Below are 26125 nucleotides of genomic sequence, written 5' to 3' on the forward strand. Positions count from 1 at the left end.
TGGTAAATTCATCCTTGTCTTAAGAAGCGATGAACTCCCTTATGCAGTCAGACCCGTACTGTAACCCCCAAATACATATAACCTGCTTATAAAAGTCACACTTTACCTGTCTTGAAAACTTAAAGTTTTCACAAATACCAGCATTTTCAGTCCCAAAGAGAGGTTTTGCAACCGGGTTTGACTGTAAATATATAAATACCCTAGCACAAACCAATAAATTAAATGCCTTTGTAAAAATTCATGAAGAAAAACCACTAACATATACATATGTATTTACAATAATGTGTGTATTTACATTTTTACACAATATCACAAAGTCTTTGAATGCCTATTGAGTGTATTAACGTCCATAAAACACCAGCTTCTGTTATCTCCATAAGTAGTACGGATATAATGGAGCAAATTTCACACGCCCATTTCCGGATTCGCTGCCATCTTCAAAACGCAGGCCTTGTCTTCCGAATGCTGACTCGGCAAATATCGCTGAAACTAATATTAACATTGTTTGTATTAAACTAATAGAGACAACGAGACCAACCTGTTGAATTTTGTTACATTTATAAGTTTTTATAGCACCGTGTGAACGTTTAGGTCAAGAGAGCTAAAGACGCTTTCCTACGAAGGTGAAGGCACCGGGTCTGATTTCTAGCTACTCCCATTGCGCTGTGTCCTGGGCAAGACACTTTATCACGATTGCCTCAGTCGACTCAGCTGTAAATGGGTGTCAACAAATTGCTGGTGGTTAGGTATAATACTTGGGTTTAAATGTTCTTTAAATAGAGTCGCTCAAACGCTCTACAGAGCTTATGTTCATTGTTTCAAAAAGCGAAGGTAAATAACATTTACCTTAATCTACCTTTATTTTACCGATATGGAAGTACATTTTATATGTAGAACTATTTAATCAAATATATATGTAGAACTATTTAATCAAAATAAATATATATAATATCAAATCTAAGATAATACGAAATATACTTACTTCGAATCGAATGTGCTGAAGATGCTGAATTTGTGGACGGGGCGGATGAGGCACGAGATGAAGGCCGAACTGGGTCACGTGGCGACTGGGAGGCGCCTTGAGACTGCTGCATGGTTTGATTGGACTGATGTAATGACTGGGCGGGGTTTACCATTAATTTTCCTCCTTGCATTGGCAATACAGGCACTCCGATTGGTTGTCTCTGAATAACAGGTGTGTCTGTTTCACGACTGTGTTGACTGCTATTCGAAGTAAGATCATGAGTGGAAGAGTTTTGTTTATTGTTTCTTGCACGTGTATTTTGAGGAGGGTTACTATGTTGACTGTTTCTAGAACTCACGTCTTGGCGAGAATGACTATTTTTACTACCTCGCTGATATGAGATATTGGCGTAATGATGAAGATCGGTTCTAGCTCGATGTGGTAAAGTTCCTACAATTATTTCAATTGGAAGTGTTAAATCAAAGGCTGGTCCCACAGGATCTACCCGCAACTGAAACAAATAAGAATTGGTTCGTATTGTGATCTTTAGAACCACATGTTACGTTTTACCTTGAACAGACTTATGGCCAACAAGCTTTTATTAGTAAATGTACTTTTCTGTAACTAGCTACGGCCGAGTGAAGAAAACATAAAAATGTTACAAATAAGTCAGGACGGGCGATTTGAGAAATGGTTGTTGTAGTAACAAGTCGTTGAACGTACGGGAGTGCGTAACCTTTCTCTTAACTAGATATTTAAATTTGAAATTAGTAGATTTTAAACAACGTAGGTAACAAAGAACTACATACTGGAAGTACATGGGAGCTGTTTACATGGCGTGGTTTACATTGAAATAATATATGACAGGATATATTTTATCAACTTTCTGTACCTTGAATTTCATTTTTTTTGCTAATATTTAGTAACCGGTTAAATTTGTCGCTCTTCTCCCAAACCAAATGTTCCACTGAAACGGCGTTATTGTACAAAAAGATGCAATCAGAGAAAGCAAGCCAAGAAAAAAGGGAGCACGAATTACCTCTAGTGTGTATTTAATACTGATTATACTGCAGCCAATAAGACAGCTCGGTGGCACAGGTGGAATGACGAGCTGATCACAAAACCACGTTATCGATTCTCCTCGTCCGAACTTCCGGTCACGTTTAACCTTGCATATCTGTTTAGTTGTACTTCTACACATCGTTGTTGTCTTGTATAACGCTGTCTGGAAAAAATGACTTACACTTTATAAACTGTCACAAAAATAGCACAATAACAATCTTTAAGTGCCGTGTGACGGCCATAAAAAGTCTCCCATTACTTTGATTCAAGTGTTGTTACATTTTCTGGTCCTTTGTAGTCATGGAGTTTTTTATTCAATATCTGTGTAGCAGAATTCCGGTTACGCCGGTGCTAGGGGACGTGAGTGTTGTTGCAATTTGAATAACCTCTCATGAACAGACTTAATCCAGCCGAGTCTGCTATTACTTGTTTACTTTCTATGCTTTAAAATGATTTTCTTGTAGATTTTATCACAGAAATCACTATTGTTTTCTACAGCCGCAAATTATGTTAAAAATTGGAATTTACTCAATAAGGAGTAATATAAAATGTGTTAAATGTAACGAGATACGTCGTATTTTTCAACTCAATATGCAAAAACAGGATTATATGTGAAATACTAGGAAACTTGCACTATTAGTTACAGAAATATTGGGATTTCTACATATTTTATTCATATGCCCATCCCCTTTTACAGAACTTTTACGTTATTTATATCAATAATGAATAGCCATATATCAGTGTGATCTTTTTAGTTTTGATTCTATATATGTTCGCCATAAATACTGGCATTCTAACAAAACGTTACATACTTAATTTAGGAAAGCAATTGTTTATCAAAATTAGTAAAAAAGAACGTATTTCGTTTCTGACTAGCGGTTTGATAAATTACTTTCCTGTAAAATAAAATCCTTGAAAAACAAATAGGATAAAAATCAAAAATACGTTATAAGCATGAATTCAAAGCAGTCAGTCTCTTACCATTTTCAGTTCAACGGAACAGCATCCCATTTGCCTCGAAGACAAATTTGAAACTTCAACTGCAAATCTGATTGGCTCTCCTGGAACAAAGCCTCGTTTTGGAAGACAAAGCGACGCGCTGATTGGTCCAGACAAACAACACCAGCAGCACATATTTTTCTCCGTAGATTCTTGTACAGGAGTCTAAGATAACAAGTATAAATGTAAATTAATCAGCCATGTCTGGAATTACCGTTGCCTCAACTTCAGCTGAAATGACCTAATTGATTAAAAGCGTGTTTAAGTCTAGCCGTGAAGATGGCGCGCTTTGTCAGCTGTCATCATCTTTTTCTTGACGTCGTTGATATTATTTTCAAATAATGATAATGTTAAGACAGTAAGTACTGACTTTGGGTTAAATGTATATGTCTTAAAGTAGTTTTGAAACAAAAGATCTCACGAGACCGAAATTCCATAATTATTATATATATAGCGGAAAAATGATGAATGAAGATGCCTTTAATTTTTCACATATTTAATAACTCTAATCCCATTTAGTAATATAAAACAATGTAACTCAACCGATTTACGGGATCTTGAGGAGTGATACTGTAAAAAAACAAAGAAAAATATCAAACAGGGAGCGAAGTTGACATTTGTAACGTCGCTTGGTAACTACATCGTTTTACTGCGGTAAATGGCGTCACTCTTTGAGTTTTTTCAAGGGACGCCACTATGTATTTATTAATGTGTTATTTCCCATTCTGGATAAAAAGTGTTAATCAATAAAGGTTCTTTTCTCCTTCTTTTGAATATATCCGTTTCTTGTAATTTATAAATATGCATTATTCTAATTTTTTGAACTAAACCTTTAAAGCAATCTGCAATATAACGACTTACTGGTAGAAGAGCGTTTTCCGGATTCCTTATATGTTGGTTATAAATAGAAGAAAATATGGGATTGAATTCAAAGAGTATTTTATACACAACTGGAAAAGGTTTTTAGATGACATTTTTATTTTATGCCCAAAATCTAAAGAGACATATCACATTTTAATAATGTAATACTAAATAAACTCCATAAAAACAAAGACAAATATCAAACAGGGAATGCCACGTACAAAAATCGCAGCCTCCCCAAAACGAAACCTACAGCACGCAGACGTGCACACCGCAAACACATACACATACACGTGCATACACACAAAGCCAAAACACGAGGACAAAACGAACAAACAATGGATCACACATACATATACACGCGCACACACACAAAGCCTACACAAGAGGACAAAACGAACAAAGGAACACAGTGGGGCACCGCCTTGGAACGGTCAGTGGCAAAAAACACCACTGGGGAGCTTAAACCGGTTTATGGTGCGCACCCAACCTTACTCTTACCCCCACCATGTTCCAAAGACACGGGACAGTGTAAATAAAAGTAATCCCCTCCAGGTGAATCTCTAAAAAACAAAGACAAACATCAAACAGGGAATGCCACGCACCAAAATCGCAGCCTCCCCAAAACGAAACCCACAGCACGCAGACGTGCACAACACAAACACACACAAAGCCAACACACGAGGACAAAACGAACAAACAAGGAACACAGTGGGGCACCGCCTTGGCACGGTCAGTGGCAAAAACACCACTGGGGAGCTTAAACCGGTTTATGGTCCATAAAGACTTAAAGTTCACCATGCAAATCAGTACAGACGAAATGCCTTTTTTTTAGATATTTTGGTCAAAATGAAAGGAACAGAAACAAAATTTCATATAGCAATATATAATAGTAGAAGTGAACTATTTAGAAATTTAAATCCTTGTGCATATATATAGTTCACATCTATCACTAAAAAGCTTGATTTTTAACACGCAACTATTATTATTATTATTATTATTATTATACCAGATTTATATAGCGCCCTTTTCATGATCAATTTCACGTTCAAAGGCGCTTTACATAGTTCAAATGCAGCCACACAGGGCGCATAATTCATCCTCTACTAGTACAGACACAGAGCGATCTGACCAGAGGGACAGAGTGAGACAAAGCCCCCACGACAGAGAGATCAGAAATCAGATACAGGCTGTCCGGCTAACTTAGCCTAGCTCGTTGCGAATAGACAGCCTGGTTCTTTAACGTGCCCAGTGTATAGCACTGATACACGCAAGGATTGCCTGGGTTCCTGACCAGTACACCTCTAGTTAGGTGGGAAACACTGAAAAGCGTTTCTGAAAATTCCCGAGTAGCTGCCGGGGATCGAACCCCCGACCTCAGGATTGGAAGGCCAGTGTGCAAACCACTGAGCTATCCGTCCACCTATTACTGCATGAAGTAGTTCTACATACGCGCTTAATTTATATTTTTTGTAGATTTTAAATTTCTATATAATCAATGTTGATTTTCTACATTTAAAGTAAATGTTTAATGATAAAATATTTCGATGAAGGATGTGATTTTTTGTTGTTTTTTTAACAGAAATGAAAGAAAACCTTTCTACACATCAACCAAAAAGAACAAAACATTCAAATTAAAACTGAATTTTATTCTGATAATGACTTTAGGGTTATGGTTAGGGTCGAGCAAGTGGAGTTTCCACTTTTTCTATTTTATATTAACAGCACCTACTCATTAGTCATTTGATGACGACAATTTATACGTCAATATAATCTGCGTTCTAAGATTAATTAGCACCCAGTTCTTAAAGAGTCACATAGACTAAGGATTGCACAAGTATTGACATTTTTTGCCTAAATTATTACTTTATATACATGTAGTAGTTTCCGACCATTCTCTGTTACAAGCTCAGGTAATTTAAGCACGATGCTACTTGTAGCTGTGAAAACAAATTAATCATGCCTCATTAGTATCAGTTAAGCTAGATGGAAACTAAATACAAAACTGGTTTATGTTTTAACAACTTACATCTGAATCTGGAACAGAATTTAATTCCAATGGACATATAACTGTGAATGGTAATTTGGTCTTATGTATTAGTTCTCTCCCTTTTTCTATGGTGGCTTTCACCCAGTACCTCACGTAGCCCAGCTCTCCTTCAAATGAGCATGGTAATTTAGCTGGAAGTTGGCACTGAAACGGATATGTATAACGTCCAGCTGGTAGATAGCACTTATCAGGACGTTCTCCCGTACCTGAAATGTTATTTATATGTTATTAGTTTTGAAATTAAATACAAGCTAGCTGCACGACTTCCTTATGTGAAAGAATATACAACCCAAAGCGAGGTTTCGAGCTCGCAGCTGTGAAGACAAGTAACGTAAGTCGGGGATCTTAGGCACTCGGCCACAGAGGTCCCTTCATCTAAATAAGGTAGTCTTAAATGCCCGCATAAGAAGAAAACATATCCTTTCATCATAATCAAACTGGCAAACGTTGCATTTCAATTTACGTTTATTATTTGTTTTATATTTTTTCGCTTCTGTTCATGCTTCAGTAAACTAATGCTAATCCCAAGTGGGGGTGGGGGCTGGGGGGACCTTTCTTTAGATGAGATATTACACATTTTCTTTCTTTACCTAACAAACCAATATATATGACGTTCTCCCGTACCTGAAATATTAATAACATGGTATATGTTTTGAAATTAAATACAAGCTAGCTGCATGGCTTCCTTATTTAAAAAAAAAAAACCCAAAGCGAGGCTTAGAACTCGCAGCGGTGAGGGGCAAGTAACGTAAGTCGGGGATCTTAAGCACTCGGTCGCAGAGGCCCCTTCGTCTAAATACGGTTTCTTAAACGCCCGCCCGCATAAGAAAACACATCCTTTCATCATAATCAAACTGGCAAAGTTTGCATTTCATTTTACGTTTATTATTTTCTTTCTCACTTCTGTTGCTGTTTCAGTAAACTAACGCTTGCAATCAACTTTCTTAAACATTTTCTTTCTTTATCTGAATTGATAACGAACCTCTACATATTTACTGATTACCTTTAGAAAAATGTTCATTGCTCTTTTCTTCTGCCTTTCCTTTGTCAAAACAGTATTAAAATTATGCACATGTTCGTTTTTCTGTCACAAAATGCCATATTATGGTAATCTATTTTCCGACATGATAAACATTTGAGCTAGCGACATTTAGAATCAAACATTACCATTCCCGACCACAAACAAATTATATGAACAAATAATTCAACGCACTGCCCAGCTTTGCCCTTAAACCATAAAATTAATCGATTTTGCTAGATTCTAACAACAGAATATTCCTCGGTATGTGCAAAGTTGCACGCAAACCATCAGATTAATCTTGGAGCAGTGCTTTACCATCTCCTCAGTCGGGAAGCACATTCATCAAGTCAGAATTGTCTGTTATTATTTTGACTGGTTCCGTTCTATGCTTGCAAAAGACCTTCTTATAGAAAATTTACCACCGTATGTGACGCTCGGAAGCCGTAAAGATCTCAATGCACCCAGAGTTGTTTTATTTTCTAATTCTCAGGGTTCATTTAAATTATGTGTATAAAAGAATTCCACATAAGCTAGAACTAGGAGAATTGAGAGATGTTAGACTCTACACAGTCAAACCGGAAGTGCTTCCATATTATTTTGCTGCGTTCTATAAATCTGAGGGACCATATAATAAATTTTATTTTGTAGGGAAGATAAACGTAGCTCTGAAACAGTTAGATCAATCAACCATACCGAGTCCTGAGACGACAAACATATATTTTCACCAAATAAGACTTGGGTATGCTCAAAGAAGCTCCCACGGTGTAAGATCAAATGGCACTAAACACTTACCCTGACCAAATAACACTAACGTATGCTCAAAGTAATCCTCTGACGCGGAATGGTGGTGTGTATCCTTAAATCTTGGTTCTCCTGGGCCTCGCAATTTCTGTTCCGTCCAGTGGACATAACCTTGACCTTTTATTGTGATAGATATTGCTGAAATGAGAAATTGGTCTATATACATATCAAATCAAAAAACCTTACTGCTTTAGTCAACCTAGTGTATTGAGCAAGGGGAGCTTTGACTTGAGCTACCAAAAGAAAATCCACTCCATATACTGTCTAAAGGAGTATGAAAACGAAAATGAAATGGTACAACAAAGAAATAAGTATTAGCTTTGTACGTAAGATACGGTGCGAGAAAAATCGTGTTCAGACATGCAAAACTACCTTAAAGCCAAGCTGCAACCCAAGGCGTTATTTTAATATTATATCTGGAAACGTAAAACATTCGATAGATGAACTTATTAACCTAAAACTGTTTACGTTGATATTTTTCTAAATATATATAATTTAACAGAACAAAACTCCACACATTTAATATTATAAAGGAAAACCATAATACGAGTAAACGGGTAACAGCAATGCTTGCATAAAAGCTCTTGTTTTCATTTCGGTCTCGGGCACAGACAATCCCTTGAGCGTCTGCAGACGTTAATACACAGAAAACGTGTTTTATCCATATATCACCGTGTTTTGTAGCTTACGAATGCCGATTGTATTAAGACTCATTTATTCAGTCTAACTTGCTGAAATTGAAATACTACGGTATGCTATGGAGCGTCTTTAGATGGGAAATGTCAGAGCAAAAGTAATGGCATTCGCTATTGTATCAACCAAACAAACATTTTAATGGGTATCTTAATGGGTATTTCTGAATATTTTTGTGCTAAGAATTTCAACCATATTCATTTCCAAATTCTATATGACAACGGATATCTTATACACGAGGTACATTCTAAAAGCTCCGCTGCAATTCCTGTATCGTTTCCCTTTTATAGATTTTCGGTGGATGTCAGATTCGAAATGTGCCTTTGTTTCAGGCGATAGTCGTTATATTTGCATCGTTTGCATTTAACTGTTGAATTGTAATTTATCAACTTCTCAGAGAACATTTACAATCGCTGAAAGAAATCTAAGTATTCTGCTGACTGATTGAAACCGTTCTGCTTATCAGTTCTCCTTTGGGAGCTAACTAGATCAATTAAACGCACGTTGATGCAGATGGACGTATGTGTAAAATAACAAAATACAAGACAGGCAATATCAGTATGCAGACAGCAGAACCTTTATTTGCAATAAATGGCAGTCCTCTGACTGCTTAAAGTTACATAAATCATGAAAGATGTGTATTATGAAAGTTATATACGACAAAAGATATAAATTTTGAAATTTATATATTACGAATGGTATATGTTTTGAAAGTTCTATATAACGAAAGACACATATTATGAAATATATAAATTTTGAAAGTTACATATTACGAAAAGTACATGTTGTGAAAACTATATATTATGAAAGTTATATATTATGAAATGTATATGTTATGAAAGTTACATATTTCGGAAGGTTTGTGTTATGAAAGCCCTGTCCTCTGAATTACTACTGACGTTCACTTCTTTTTTCATTACTGTTTTCAATGTGTAATGTATATTTCACATCAAATTGAGTGCACTGGTGACATTTATATGTTTCATTCCAAACAAACATGCATTTTTTTTGTTTTCTTTCATTGGTTTAGAGCGGGAAACAGAACGGGTTTAAGAATGCAAACAGGCAAATAAAGCACGGTCAAATCCGTCGGCAGTCTGTTGTATATCGCATACTTATGTACATTTGTATATTTCCTTTGTGTGTATCGACAAAATATTACACAGCAATTTTATCAGAACAGAACAGAACAGAACATACATTTTATTTGAATTAAGCATATACAGCTCATCTTCATATACAACAATATATACATGCATGAATACGAAAAAATGGTAATACTTAGTATAATAAACATATACTAGTAAATTTGTGAGAGTGCAATACATCACATGTAACACAATCTATATAACTATATACATGATAGCTAATACATGAAAACTAGGATGGTAAGAAATACTACCCGGCATTCAATGCATTCGATCTCATTTTGAAGGCTTTATTACAATACACAGCTAATTTGATTAAGACTGACTTCCTTTCTGAATTAAGCAATTCTATGAATTTATACACGCTAGGGTGTCTTACAAAATAATAAGATATATACTGTTTTCTTATTGTATCATACAAAGAGCAAATCAATATAAAGTGGTATTCATCTTCGATGTCATTTTTGTTACAGATACAACATTTTCGTTCACTTCTATCAATATTATTGTGTCTTCCTGTTTCTATAGATAAATTATGTGACGATAATCTGAGTTTAGCCAATGTGTTTCTTAATTTCATACTATCTACAATTTTAAGGTATCCAGACCTGCTAAATTCTGTCTTAATATGTTTATACAAAAGTAACGAAGAGCAAAGACTTACACTAGAGTTCCAATGTGTGATATATATATCTCTTAAACGATTATGTAGCACTGGTATAAATACATTTAAGTTTATAGATTCTGGATACATCCATACCTCGTTAAATCCCGCACTTTGCAAAAGTGATTTTACTTTGGACAACCAATTTACAGCATTTGGTTTAGAATCTATCTCCAATCTCTGGCTTTTAACAATGTAATCTAGTATACAATTACTGCTTTTATTTTGGTATAACTTTATGAAATATTTAATAATTCTTACTTGTCTTGAAATATATAGTGGAAATCTGCCCACTTCAGAGTACAATGATAAGGTATTTGTCGACATTTTCACATTAGGTAACCATTTACAATACTTTCTTTGTACGATTTCTAAATTGTCCGCCTGCATACTACCCCATATCTCACAACCATAATTAAGAATTGATAGAACATATGCATCAAATAAATTGAACATGATATCAATTGGGACTTGCTTCCCTTTGGTTACATTTAACAATGAGCTCATTGCCCGCAGTGCTTTACCTTTCAATGTGTTTGTCGCAGGCATGAATGATCCACTACTAGACATAACAATACCTAAATAGTTGAAAGTTTTGACAACCTCTATATCAGATCCCGCATAGGTCCAATTATAACTTTTATTCAAAACTCCACCTTTTCTAAATACAACAATTTTAGTCTTACCTACATTTACAGTTAGGTTCCATTTTGTACAATATGTTTCTAAGCTATCTAAGGAGTTTTGTAAACCTTGCGCAGAATCGGAACAAATAACTGCGTCATCTGCAAACAATAATAAGTAAATCGAAATTTGATCTAATGTTATACCATCATATAAATTTTCTTGCAATGCATTTTCTAAATCATTCAAAAACAGACTAAACATAATTGGAGAAGTAATCTCCCCTTGAAACAGACCAATTTCACTACTGAAAAATTCTGACAACGTATTTACATGTTTCACACACAATTTAACCTCTTCATACATTGAATAAATCACTGAAAACAATTTACCATCAATTCCACACTTTATTAATTTATACCACAGACAGCTTCTGTCAATTAGGTCGTATGCTTTTTTAAAGTCGATTAAACAGCAAAAAAGTTTCTTCTTATCGTTTATAAATTTTTCAATCAAAGAATTTAATATAAAAATAGCATCTACAGTACTATAATCTGTTTTAAACCCAAACTGGGCGTCCGTAATCTTATCATTTTCCATAGACCATTTCTTAAGTCTTTCATTTATAATTACGGTGAAAAACTTCGCAAAACAACTTGTTATTGTAATGCCCCTATAGTTATTTGGATCTGAGGAATCACCCTTTTTATGTAAGGAGAGATGAACTTGTTCTTTTGTTGCATTTTATAAAATAAATTACGCAGACATTGCATGTTTGTAGAGAATACCGGAAATCACAGTAAATGAAAAGAAAACAAGCGATAATTACGCCAAGCTTTTACATGTAAAGTTGTAAACACGTTCAAATGAACGTGCGCACGTGTTAATTCGTAAACAAATAAACTTGAAGTTTCGCTTTTTCATCAATTTATAATTAAACACATGCAATGCATGTATTTTTCTGGTACTTGACTATGTACAAGACGTGTGGTGCGGTTTTGGTGATGTTTTATACAAGTCAGGAACACTGAATAAATAAAATAAATGCATGGGTTCAAAGGATAGCAACAACGTTCCGTCCTACAAGGTTTACAAATGTGCGCTAATATGTTGATTTCCTACCATGTTATTGCTTAATAAAGTATATATCATTTTAGGTAATGTTTTTACGCTACTAATCCATTTTTAGTGTAAGTTTGTTTTTGTCGCCAACGGAAAATCGTATGGGCGGCGCCTCCAGAAGACTTTTAGTAATGTTAGTGGGAGGACAGTGCAAGAAACAGGAGACGCTTCAATCCTTGAAGTTTCCCAGGTTCTTAATCGTGCCAGGTGTAAAGTACCCATACACGGGACTCTTATTTTAATTTGAGGAGCGGTGGCTCGACCTCTGATTTAGTAGTCAGACAGTGTCACCACTCGATCACTGCATCGGCTCTTGCTATTTATCCCGAATATTGGTCCATGATATGAATGGAACTTGTATACTGTATATTGTATTCTAGCCAACTATGTGCAGAAGACGTTGGAGTTGGGGAGAGTTTGTCACAGAGGACGTGCTACTAATGTGATACTGATACAGGTAACTTTAGTTTCTTGTTAAAAAATTTGTACCAAAATGATTTGGTTGAACTAGGCGTGGTGGCCTAGGAGATGTTCTTTCAAGAAATTCTGGACGACGGATTCAACGATCCTGAAAGGATATCATTAGTATTTCGTGCTCAGGTGAGCTATAAAAACTCCATATTTCAACAAAGGTGTTGTTTAACTGAGTTACCTTAAACTGTGTATGGTACTGACATTAACAGAGAAGATATGTGTAGGAAGCGCTAACTGTTAATTTATTAACAATATAGTAATAAACCGTGAGTCAACAACAATCAAGAACAGGAGTGCACAACCAGTTCATCATATGTGAAGATGTAATGTGTAATGTATAGTAAATTTGATTTTACTAAAACAAGTGCAAAATAATATTTAACAGTTCACATTATTTGAATGGCTCCTTATCTTTAGAAAAAGGACTGTTACACATTTTAGTTGGGATCTCGAGTAAATCGTTATTCCCCAAATGAACAGAACAGAACAGAACATATACTTTATTCGATTTGTAGAGAGTACATCATCAGTATAATAACAAATAATGTTTCAACTAATATAGTAAAATGGGTATTATATCATGTATACTACAAACTTTTTTTTCGTTTCATACCAAAACACTGTTCTCGTTCCCGTTGTAGAATATACCAAAAAACATATGCTATCGCTAAAAAAACACCCGTGTTCTGTTGAGTGACGGAAGCCGTTTGGCTTATCATCTCTCTTATTAGAACTAATTCGAACAATTAAGCTTTCGAGATAAAAAAACAGTTCATGCCATGTAGAATAGCAAACGAAATTAAGTCAAGTTTTACAACGTTAAGACTTTTTTTGAGATAATATTCAGTAAATGAACGACAATTTGTTTATTACTGTGATTGAGCAAGAGATGAATGCATTTGTTATCTGCAGCTTTAGATAGCAAAACATATCTGTAAAAGATACAACTGTAAAATACATTACATAAACCTCTTCTATACATTGAAATATCCTCATTTTTTCTGTATTCTGTACCATATTCATTTGTCATGTCTGGTAATGAAATACATATCTGAAACGTGTTTAAACTTGGTTGTGATGCCTCTTTCACCTTTGGTTCGTAAGAAAGGCATACCGCTTTCGTAATCTGATACAGTAAGTCAAATGCCATGTAGCAAGTAGTCTGTGTTCAGACCAAGGAGAGAACTCCTGAGGCTATTCAAATTTTGTGTAATTTTGTCCCTTTTCTTCTGGATAATCAGGGTGACAATATGTAAGAGGAATGATTAAAAAAGAAATTATATAATTGGTAGCCAAGCTATGTAGCAATAAGCATATATCTCTGCAAAAAGGTATATGCATTGGTCTATCTCCGGTGCCGCAAATGAAGCACCGGGTAAATTTTGACATATTCCAGCTGTCTTTTCTCTTTATTAGTCTTTATGTAAGAAAAATATTTGTATTCAGATTATGTATAAAAAAAAAGATTTATTCTGTTATATTTTCCTTCGGAATGGAAAGTATAGCATAAACAAAACATTTTGATCAGTAGGTCTGAAAATTTTCATCGTACCTCACTTGTTCTTTCACTATTCAACACATATTTTCCAGAATAAGTGTTTGTTTATATACAGGTCAGACTACGACGTCCGATTTGTGATATCCTATCACAACTCAAAATCATAATAATTTAAAGAAAATTAAGGAGTTTGTCGAATTTACGTGCGCAAATCGGTCAGAGGTAGTGCTGCAGTTCCATCGAAGTGGGGCACCAGTGGTGCTCGTTTTACGCAATTAGCAATCGGAATACTAGTACGTAATTTATTTTTAACGCAATTTTGAAATAAACGATAGATTAAAGAAATTATCTATTTGAATATCATACCAGCTGAATAGTCAGTTTGTGTATTGTTTATGTCTTTAAGACCCTGTAACATTGATTTGTATCCTGTTGCATTGATTTCAGCCAATTTCTCTTGTTTCTGCGCGAACAAATAATTCAGCACGGTGACTAAAATTTTTACAAGAAATGCGTAACTATGTATAAAATCACTGAAAAGCTCCCTATGCTTGGAGATTTCTATTAGCGCAATGGAATTATAAACGCATGCACGTGCTAATTATTCAGTGAACAAACACTTTCAACCAATATTGTATAACAGCAAATACATTCAATACGGAACACGTGCTAGGAAAGTCACACGCAGGTACGGCTTTGTCATAACATTTAAAGGGACAAAAACTGGTAGCACTCACGTACTTATACACATCCACTCACGTACTTATACACATACCTGCTAATACTGACGCACGTTGTCGTTTATTTAAGGCTACTGTTGTCCGAACTATTGACCTTGCACTTATAAACCTTCGCCAATATTTTCATGCATTTTCGTTATTTTACATGAATATGTCTATATTAACTTAAATAATCTTGCTTCAAAAGATTGCAAAAATAGCTTTTAAAGTACCGGTAAAAGGTTTCTGGCTTCAGGTCAGATTTAAATATCATTTCCAACACTCTGATATTTTTTTTGCATTTGAATTGTTTTTAAAAATTGGTATTTTATAGTAACATAATATATGTCACTGCATAACAATCTTGGTTCATTGTAAAGGAAGAACATCATAATTTTCATTTACGCTTTAATATTAACAACTGCTGAAGAAGAGTACAAGATTGAAGCTGTTAAAACTGGAAGAAATTTTCTGATCGTGTTGGTCAGAAAGGACAGTTTTTTTTTCCGCACAGCTAAATCTACACATGCGACATGATGACCTTAATTTAAAAAAAAAAGAATATCTTGTATTAATTCGCTATCTAGGTTCGAACAACGAAAACTAATTTCTGGAAACATACGATCAAGAGTACAAGGTCAATACTTACGGACAATACTTTTTCAGGAATTTCAGGAATAAGTAAGACATACCCAGATGCCTGCTCGTGATAAAATAATGCAGAGAGGGGCACCTATGCGTCTTCCACCACAGTCAAAAAGCTGGAAAATATCGCCTAAAAAAGACCTAAAATTGTGTGGCTGTGACTCTAAATACAAAACTTAAAAACAAGAAACGCGGCAATGCCACGAAACCAGGTTTTCAACACTTTCATAAGAATAAACAAGAGTGCCAGAATGTCACAATATACGCCCGTCACAGCAAATTTCTTTACTCTAGCACCTGTATTTGCAGATGTAATTTTAATTTTGTGGTTGTTTAGTAATCATTGTAATTTTTTTGTTTTTCTAAGTCCACAAAAAAAAACTCCTTACCAGGTAGAGATACCTTAAAATACACCTAAAATTAGAAAGTAACAACTATGTTGTACCACAGAAAAGTGGTCTTGGTTTTTCCCTACGGTCAATTATAAAAATGTTACAATATAAGTTATTTATAGTAACAACTAAGGGAAGTTAATCTTAAAAAAAAAAATACAAAAAAAAATACACAAAAAAAAAAATTAAAGTCCACACAGAAATCCTTACCAGGTAGAGATTGGATGTAACATGCATGTTGTACTACAGAAAAGTGGTCTCGATTTTTCCCTACGTCTAGCAATAAAAAAGTTACAATATAAGCTATTTATAGTAACAACAAAGGGAAGTAATTCTAAAGAAGGGAACTGCGCAAGACACTTCGTCTCATGATGGTGTATAATTGTGCCAAGTTACATCAAAATCCCTCTATGCATGAAGAAGATATGCTCCGGACAAAGTTTTCATTGATGGTGAACAATTGTGCCAACTTTCATCACAATCCCTCCATGCATGTGGAAGATATGCTAACCCTAACCGTAACCTAACCCTAACCCTATTTTTAGTAACAATGACCTTGACCTTTATCCTAGAAACCCCAAAATCAATTCCAAGCTACAACTTTATATAAGTTTTCTATACACCAAGTTTCATCATGATAGCTCATTCCTAAGTTAAGTTATTGACTGGAAACCCTTTTTTATTTTACCCGAAACACTAGTTTGACGCCACCGCCGCCCGCCCGCCCGACCGACATCTACCCCAATCTAATAACTCAGGTTTTTGTTGAAAACCTGGTTAATAAGTACGATAACACTTACTGGTCAGAGACAAATGTTGGAGAATCACAAGTCTGAAATGACCCCTGACAGTGTCACCATTTATATAAACTGGACCATGAAAACTAGGCCGACTCTGCAACGTCACAGAAAATTCTTCGATCACCTTATTTTGTCTCATTTTTGGCAAGTGTAAGACAATTCTCTAACTATGAAATAAACAGTTTACGATCCAGAAAAAAAACAAACAAACAAACAAACTTAATCCACCATGTTAAAATGTGTACTGTTTTGATAGAGATTTCGCTCGGTAAAATACGGAATCCCTCATCTTGTCAACTTTTATCACAGAAGCTCACTCCATGAAAATGTTTACACAAAAGAACATGTGAAGGCATAATATTTTCATGACAACATATAATATCAATTACCAAGAGAACACTTTAGCTGAAATTCTTCTGTTTAGGTATATACATAGAAACCTTAACTTCATATTTGTATCACGAATAGTTCCTCGATCTGTAATAGCTGTAGTCATGAGATAATGATGTTTTCATGGATTTTCAAATGATTTTTGTTTTTTATCTGGCACCTTACTTATCCCTATGGTCGAAGATACTGCTAGTGTTTTGTCAAAGTCGCACTCAATATCAGTTTTTGTATGCCTCAGAAATCCAAAATAAATCCAATGTAAGATATACGAATATCAAAAACGTAACACTTTAAATCAGATTAAAGTATCAAGCACAAAAACTCCTAATTTATCAATTGTCTACGCTCGGACAACAGTATCCTCTAGATTTCTCCCATGTGAAACATGTCAAATGTCTGGTAAGAATAATTATGCTTCGGTTTAAAAATATACATACATATATCTTATTCATAAATATGTGCAAGTACAGAATCGCACCTGCTACACTTGATTAAAATTCCTGCAGCAGTTCTAAAGTCTCTCTTGGAGTTATACTTTGTGTGACGCTAGATTTTACGTTATAAATGCACAATTACTCGCCTATTTCATATTGTTGATAATAAAACTGGATGATAATTAGTTTGTTCTGAAAAAAATCCAATAATAATAATAATGTCTAAGTACACGTAAAAAGAGTGAAGACACGTGTTTTCTAACGATAATTGTTTGTAATCTGTTAAATGGAGTGTTGCTCCTGGCAGCTCAATCAATAAGAAGGAAACACGTGCTGAGAAAATAATTTGTACAGTTTTTTTACAGTATTTGACTCCAAACAGTGTTAAAAAAAACTCTAAGTGCTTTTGTGATGAATTTATTTCATAAATGACACATACAAATGAAATCACGAACATTGAATGTATGAACCAGCTAGAATGGTTAGCTGTGTAAAGGTGCGCTACGAGTTTTGATATTTATTTACTGATCAAAAGGTATTATTAAAACAACGTAAACCATGGTTGGAACTTTATCGGGAAAGACAAAGTTTGTTCTAATGCTCATTCTGTCTTTGATATCTTTATAAATCACAAAAAAGGCGGAAAATCAACATTGACTTAAAATAGTAAAGCTATGAACATTCAGACGTTACTGTAGTTTTGTATCCCCCGATATCTGAAAGCGATGTCTTACCAGTACATGACATGATATAAGATATGTATTCCCCGACTACACCAGTAAAAATTAAGAAAATAAAGTAAAGCAGTATTTAATTCTGATGTTCCCCTGTATGTATGACTAAAATTTAAAAGAACATCACTTCGATAATACATCACATCCAAGCAATAATAAAAGACTCGTTTCGATTCTGTCTCTTCAAGCGATATTATGAAATGTGCAACATCTCACCATCTCCAAGCTGAAACAGAACTCTGTAATACAGAAACATAGAACCGGCCTTAACGATCCACCAGCAGCAAACGCCGCGTGGTGACAAGGCCTGGCGAAACCCGCTTGAGCCAAACACAGCATTGCAGATCCAGGCAGTGTTATAACAACCATTTTGAATCGTCATTGTAGTTGAAATATAAACTGTCTCATAACCATATTGTCCGTCAGGAAATGTTTTCCCTCTGTGATAGTTACATTTTTCTAAATGCTATAAATAAAGGATGATATTGTCATAACGTGAAATAAGGTTGGTATGCTTAGCACATATTGTTAATCAAACACAAGCATAAAAATGTAAATGGCGTTTTCAGCGCTCGACCCTAAATCGATTCCAGTGCGTTAATCGAATAAACATTTTATTTTGCCCCTGACGAGGTTACATCTTTTGTCAAAGGAAGCATACTAATCATAAATTTGGCACAACAAAAACGTTATAAACTGAAATCTCAAGGGTTTAATTTATTTTGTTATTACATGTCAAGAGCTGAGGAAAAAAACAGTCGCAATAAAATACTTCGTTAAAAGGAAGTTCAGAGAAACGATATTATCATTAATAGGAGTTAAAATGCATCAGGCGAAGAAATGAAATATCAACCGTTACAAAAGCTCTTCAAGACGATAACACATGTGACAGTCAGAAGCACTTGTGTAAACAAACGTCTTTTTCAAATATCCATAAACGTTTGGAAGTATTGACAAACATTTATATGATGTATACAACGCGTCTAAATGGGTCAACCGTGTTGTTGTACTTATAAAATAGACTGGCCCGGTTTATAGGTTTGTCAGGGTTACGGATATGTATTGTATTTTGCCATCAAAATATTTCTATAAAATGCTTCTTCCTCTTCCGTTTGGAACCGTCCATGTTTACAAACACGTTGTTTATTTCCTGGACTGTACCTGAAGTGCAACAAAATAAATGAATCGTTATGTTCCAGTCAGTCTCAAAAAGGTTATCTTATTAGAGTTGTCCTTTTTTCATACCAAAACACTGCTCTCGTTCTCGTTGTAGAATATATCGAAACACATACGCTATCGTTTGTTCTGTTGAATGACGGAAGCCGTTTGGCTTATCATCTTTCTATTGGAACTAATTGGAGCAATTAAGATTTCGAGATAAAGAAACAGTTTATGCCGAGTAGTAAAGCTAACGAAATTTAGTCTATATTCGTTTTGCTACGGGAAGATTATTCAGTAAATGAACGACAGTTTGTTTATAAATATGAACTGGATATGTCCTAGAATATATATCATGTGTTTGTAGACAGGAGATAATTCCATTTTTTGTCTGCAGCTTTAGATAGAAAAAAAAATCCTTAAAAGATACAACAGTTAAATACATTTAATAAACTTCTTCTATACATTGAAGAATCCTCATCGTTTTCCATATACTATACCATAAGCCAAAACAATTAAAAAAGACTATCGTAACATTTAAAGGGTGAAGGACAACAAACACTGGTAGCACTTGCGTACTAATACACAAACTGCTAAAACTTACACACCTTGTTGTTTATGTAAGGCTACTGTTGTCAGAACTATTGATCTTGCACTTATAAACCTTCACCAAACTGCTAAAACTTACACACCTTATTGTTAACGTAAGGCTACTGTTGTCCTAACTATTGATCTTGCACTTATAAACCTTCACCAAACTGCTAAAACTTACACACCTTGGTGTTTATGTAAGGCTACTGTTGTCCGAACAATTTTGCCCCTGACGAGGTTATATCTTTTGTCAAAGGAAAATACTGATCATAAATTTGACACAACAAAAACGTTATAAACTGAAATCTCAAGGGTTTAATTTATTTTGTTATTACATGTCAAGAACTGAGGGAAAAATGGAGCAATAAAATACTTCGTTAAAAGAAAGGTCAGAGAAACGATATTGTTATCAATATGAGTTAACATGCATCTGGCGAAGAAATGAAATATGTAGAAAATTTGTTGTCAAATTTGCAAAATTTCACAACTTTCATAAAGCTTTGCTTACTTGTGTTAGTAGTAGGTCTGTGTATACAGACAAAAGAAAAGATGCAATAACATTTTGAAATACATCGTTGGGCTTTCGTGAGAAAAAAGTCTAAATATTCCAAATAGAAGCATGTGAGTCCGATATTTTTATGGATATTTCTGTATAGTCATTAGCACAAGTGGTAAATAGTAGGATATGCGCTCTGAACAATTAAGAGTGATGGTGTACTGATTGCCATCATACGGTGGTTATAAATAAGCTTATATGTACTTTTTGTAAACATTTTAACTAACGTTAACGTCCATAACTGTCCTGTAAAAAGTACAGCCGTACTTTGACACAGTGTTGCTATTATTTCTTTTTTTTCAGTCTCGTACTTTGACTTTTGACAGAGATTTGCTCCGTACTTTGACTACCTAGTTTTCTGGCTCATAAAGTTGCCCCGTACTCCGTACTTTGATTCGTTGTTGCTATAAGAATTGCCTCTTATGAAAACTCACGATATATATTCGAACATTTACCTTGTAACGGACAAAAATGTCTGGGGAAGCAAGATTCCATTTTTACTGGTTTGCATACATAACTTGCAGAATAATATCACTTAAGTGTTAACTAAATAAAATCTAAAACTATATAACAAATTAGAACGCAGCCAGTAAGTATAAATTTTCTGGCCGTGTTGCGTGATTTCGACAAGATAATCTTTTTTGTTAATATTTTTCTTTTATATTTTGACCGATCTTTCTTGGCTTTGTAAGAAGAAAAGGCAGAAAATTATACAAAATTTGAAAAACCTCAGGAAATTATCTATCTCCTGTGAACAAAACATAGGGTCTAAACACAGACTACCTGATTTACCAAATCATTGACGGTAGATTCAATTCAGGTTTAAAGACATTGCCCATAAAGTATTGAAGAAAAAAACCTTGCATGTTCTTACAATATAAACAAATTATGTTTCTTGATGTTTACACAGAGGCTTTGCTGATAAGCAACGTCCCTAACAACCAGTTAACAGACATGAACAGATAAACTATGATTAATTTGATTTTTACCCATTTACCATACTCCCGATGAAAACCGGTGCAAATTGTATATTTACAGACAATATCACAGAAACGTTTCAACAGAATTAAAAAAAATAAGGGTACCGGACGCAGAAAGATAACATAGAAACTGCTCTCTTACAGTCTGGCGATATTTCTTGTTAACTATTTCATTCAAATATTACGTAAACCTCATTACAAATGTTAATTAATAGTGATTGTTAATATCACTGCAAGCGTATACACATGATACATTTGTAGTTCGCTCATTAGTGATTTACCTTTTACATTCCCATATTATTTGTAGACACATATATATAGATATTTATCAGCGTAGCGGAATGATAAAGGTCGCTGACTTCAAATCACTTGTCTGTAATCGATGTGGGTTCGAAACCTCGCATGGAGGGTAAAATTATTTCATGCGAGGAAGCCATCCAGTTGCCATTCGGAAGGCTGGTGGTTCTATGCCTGAAATTATGCTTAAAGGGCACTTTGGTCCTTCGTCAACCATCATTAGCTGGATATGTCGCTATATATGACCTAATTTCTAAAACCAAACAAAACGAAAATGCATAGCTGCTCTGTTTGTTTAGTAAAGTAGAATGCAGATTGTATTTTTACAGCAAATATATATGTAACATTTCTTCATTGTTTCATCATTTACTTTTACCAGTGAAGAAACAGTTTAATATCTTAGAACATTTTTTTATAGAAGAAGAGAATTAAATCTTTAGAGCATTATTCTAATGTCTGCTTGGTTATCAGGCTAGCGTCATCTTTACATCAGGCGCATGTGAAGAAGTTATTCCATTTTCAAATTTAATAAAATTAATTATGTCCCTTTCTGTCTCATAACCTTAGGACGGCCAGCACATATTTATGCAATCTCGCCAGGCATATGTATGTTTTTGACAACACAGAAAATGATGTCACTTGACCTTCAGCTATTTCCGGAAGTAAATAAAATGAAAGTAGAAATGCTAAACTTGAAAACGAAAGCCGCATTTTGATTCGTAGATAGTCAGGGGTCACGCGCAGGGGTCACCCCGTCTAAATGTATGCGCGTGGACTTCATTTTTTTTTTTTTTTTTTTTTTTTTGCTATTGGGGAGCCAATTTTCAGCACTTTATTACGAATTGAAATTACCTGGGCTTTAGTACAGCATGTCAGCTTTTAATCTATGAAAAAATATTTGAGCTCTGGATAAACAGAAATCCCACAGGGGTCCGTAACGGACCAAGGGTACATTGATAATTTTGGAACTTCATCAAATCGCTCAATATGTCATTTTTGATGTTGTCTGAGAGTGTCAGTATATGCCTCAGATGTAAGATATAACCGTATTTGAGAGCTGCAAACCTAGACATTTCAGAAATATTTTCAAAATAAGTTTCGTATAATAAATGTTGTTTCTTCGGAAGCGTGAAAGGGCCAACAGACGTTAATACGTTTTAGTACGTTAAGGCTGCGGAAAGGATATACAGATTTCCTAAAATGCATTTTAGTTTAGCCATTTTTGTCTCAACGTCAGTTTTCGTACACACGTGTTAAAAAATGTCGAAAAAGCACTGATTTTTAGATAAAAAATGTTTTCTCTAATATACAGATTTCCTAAAATGCATTTTAGTTTAGCCATTTTTGTCTCAAACGTCAGTTTTCGTACAGACGTGTTAAAAAATGATTTCTCTAATATACAGATTTCCTAAAATGCATTTTAGTTTAGCCATTTTTGTCTCAAACGTCAGCTTTCGTACAGACGTGTTAAAAATGTCGAAAAAGCACTGATTTTTAGATAAAAAATGATTTCTCTAATATATAGGTTATAAGAGCAAAGTTCTGTCATACGTTTACATGTACTATGATTGATGAATTGACCCTTATTATGCTGGACACGATTGATTCTGCCTTTGTGACCAGTGTAGATCATCTGATGAGTCTGATCATGATCTGCACTATAAGTTTAGTTTAGTTTAAACTAATTTGTTTTAGCTCGATTGTGATGAAAGCTTCAAGCTTATTGTAACCACTCTCGAGTCCGCTTCCTTGAAAACCCAGTACTGGTGTCATATGAGAAGTCATGGTCGTGACCCCAGTGGGGCTCGAACCCACGACCCCTGGATTGAGCGGCCGATATCTTATCCACTAGACCACCGCTGCACTGTTCGCTATTCAGCCAGTATCGTTTTGGTAAGGACCCCTTTTAACAGTTAATGGTACTGTCCAAATTGGAAGCTGGACTTGTTCATTATAGAAATTTAGCAGAGTAAGGGTTAAAACCCTGGATAACTAAAACATTTTGCTGATCCTTTGATCGATGTTCAATGTATATCATGTTATTTAAGAGAAATGATTACAAAAGAAAGATTACCTAGTCTGCAGCCTTACTATGCTTGCGGGTTCAATCGATAATGTGATTTTATTAAGTAATCTCAGAAAGTTCTAAGAAATGTCAAGAGTAACATAAGAGAGGTTATTTGCTTTCACACGATTTGGCTGATCCGATGTAAACATTGAGCTATCCGTAGACTAATCACTAGACTGATAATAACAATTTAGTCACTAAATTTCAATTTTAGTATTTTTTCTGTTCATGTAATAGTGACAAATACCAGTCTGTTTTATAGATTTTTTGTAACATTATCATTATATGATATTGGACATAAATATGATATTGACTGCCTATATTCACATTCTTGAAGACAAAAATTAAATAAAATGTTATATCATAGTCTAGGAGCTAGTCTAAGCTTTCCCAATTATGTCTTAATGGGTTTTGCAACTTTCTTGAATGAAGGAAAAATATTGTTTGATTGCGCGTGTCAAAATAGTTCTTGTATAGGGATATGTTTCGTAGTTTAATGTTAAAAGAAACACCTAGATAACAGAGATGAATGGCACAAAAGCAAGTTTGCTGAAATGTTTGACACTCTTTAAGGACATTGTTTCATTACTGTCTAGCATTGTATCGTGTTGTTCGCTGTAGGACAAAAGCTTTTAAATGAATGTAACAATACATGCATGCCATTTCAAAATGATTCAGTACTCACATGTCAAAGACAAATGTTGAAGAATCTCTAGTCTTACATGACCCTTAACAGTGTCCGCCGTCATATAAATGGGACCATGAACACTTGGTCGACTCTGCAATGTCACCGAAAATTCTTCAACCACTTTCCTCTGACCCATTTTCCCGCGTGCAAACTCAGCGTATTAACATCAAGTCAACATGTCAAATGATAGACTGTTATGTAAATCTTACAATTCGTCTGAAAGTTTAAATATTAGACATATGAAACTTATTTCACTTGCTGTGTACTGAATAGCGGCACCACACGAGAACATTTGCTGTTAAATCGTCCAGTCAAATTTTAACCATATTCTACCCGCTGAACTTCTGAATTAATTAATCTGTCCAGCAAAGGCTTTCAGTGACTTCAGACTCGTATTACTGGTATTTCTTATTCAACAGAAAGTTCGACGTAGTCACGTATATTACATGTATATCAAGTCAAAATAAACTGTATCGAATTTGCAATTAAACACACACACATATATATACATGTATATATACGTATATATACAAAGTAGTCGTTACATTTCTGCTGAAATTGTAACAAAACGCATATACCTATTGTAAGTAAGTATGCAAAGGATTTTTCCCAAAGGGTACTTCAAGCATGATTCTTACGACTCGCATAAAGTTTCCTATCTAAAAACGTCTATCTGCTAGACCAACTGTACAATCCAAATAGCTATTCCACAATCACACTGTAAGAATGACAAGAAATGAGCGTTTTATTCTAAGAATTATGCTACATCGATCACGACTTCGAGACCAGTTAGGCGACTTCTCCAAGTCAGAGTCGATTCTCGTCACAGTTCTGTTAAATAAGAAAGACGACTACTGTAATTAAAAGATCGCCGTAAATATAATTTCATGACCTACTTATGATGTGCATGTAGATCCCTAAACATCCAATAAAGTTGAAATATATTTTCAAAATCAAAAATGTAGCTATGAAGGATACATATTGATGAAACAGTTAAACACACTGTCACGTAATATTAAAATTAGCACAACACCTAGGACATTTGTGAAATGTCGCGTATTTCATACCCCGGCTCACAAGCTGCTAAACTATCCAGATTCAGTCCTTACTGAATGCATTGAAGAATGAATAATTCTTATCCTCAAATATCGTTTAAACACCCTCAAGTACTTCTTTACATCCTTCTATCACCTTTAAATCACTGTGGCTTATTACGCTTAGTCAAAACATTTTTTGCTTTTCTCGCGTAACACTCCAATTCTATTAACAAAAGAGCCAGAAAAATACTCCTAGATTAAACATTTCACATCGTCTGGCAAGCATTTCCAACAAACCCAATTTTAAAAAGTAAACACACATGTCTGATTAACTTGTGCAGCGGAAAATGGGGGTTACTACTTGTAACAGAAATTTCTGCTGCAGTTCTAAACCATTAATTTGTTGGAAAATTTTAAATACATGTGACGCGGGACTTGTGCATATTTCCGATGATAAAATTATTAGGTATTTTTCAACAAATAAAACCTATGATAACGAAATTTTCCGTTTTGAAAGAATTCCAATAGAGAATATCCACCCAATGCCATTTGCAAATAAAAAGGTAATATGTGAGGAAAAGGCATGTTGAAAGAATTCGGATCAAGGACAATGACGCTCAATAATACTGTAAAATGTTTTAAGGCACTCTTTCTG

At 34.7% G+C, this 26125-nt stretch overlaps 1 protein-coding gene across 6 annotated transcripts in view; it reads right to left on the reverse strand.

Annotated features, from left to right (window-relative positions):
- Positions 1–255: 255 nt before the first annotated feature.
- Positions 256–26125, reverse strand: part of LOC123565559 (arrestin domain-containing protein 3-like) — an 87415-nt gene continuing 61545 nt past the window's right edge. For 3 of the 6 annotated variants that reach the window (XM_053549239.1, XM_053549237.1, XM_053549238.1), the window contains exons 2-7: positions 7750–7896; positions 5916–6142; positions 3008–3190; positions 2004–2189; positions 983–1475; positions 256–489 (exon numbers count right to left, since the gene is read on the reverse strand). In XM_053549239.1, coding sequence (XP_053405214.1) covers positions 368–489; positions 983–1475; positions 2004–2189; positions 3008–3190; positions 5916–6142; positions 7750–7896 — 1358 coding nt within the window. In that variant the 3' untranslated portion in view covers positions 256–367. Of the gene's footprint in view, positions 490–982; positions 1476–2003; positions 2190–3007; positions 3191–5915; positions 6143–7749; positions 7897–10949; positions 11321–24430; positions 25739–26125 lie in introns of those variants that run through there. The other 3 variants (XM_053549235.1, XM_053549236.1, XM_053549234.1) reach the window with 3 other exon arrangements.

Source organism: Mercenaria mercenaria, chromosome 8 (genome assembly GCF_021730395.1).
Source record: "Mercenaria mercenaria strain notata chromosome 8, MADL_Memer_1, whole genome shotgun sequence".
Lineage (NCBI taxonomy): Eukaryota > Metazoa > Mollusca > Bivalvia > Venerida > Veneridae > Mercenaria > Mercenaria mercenaria.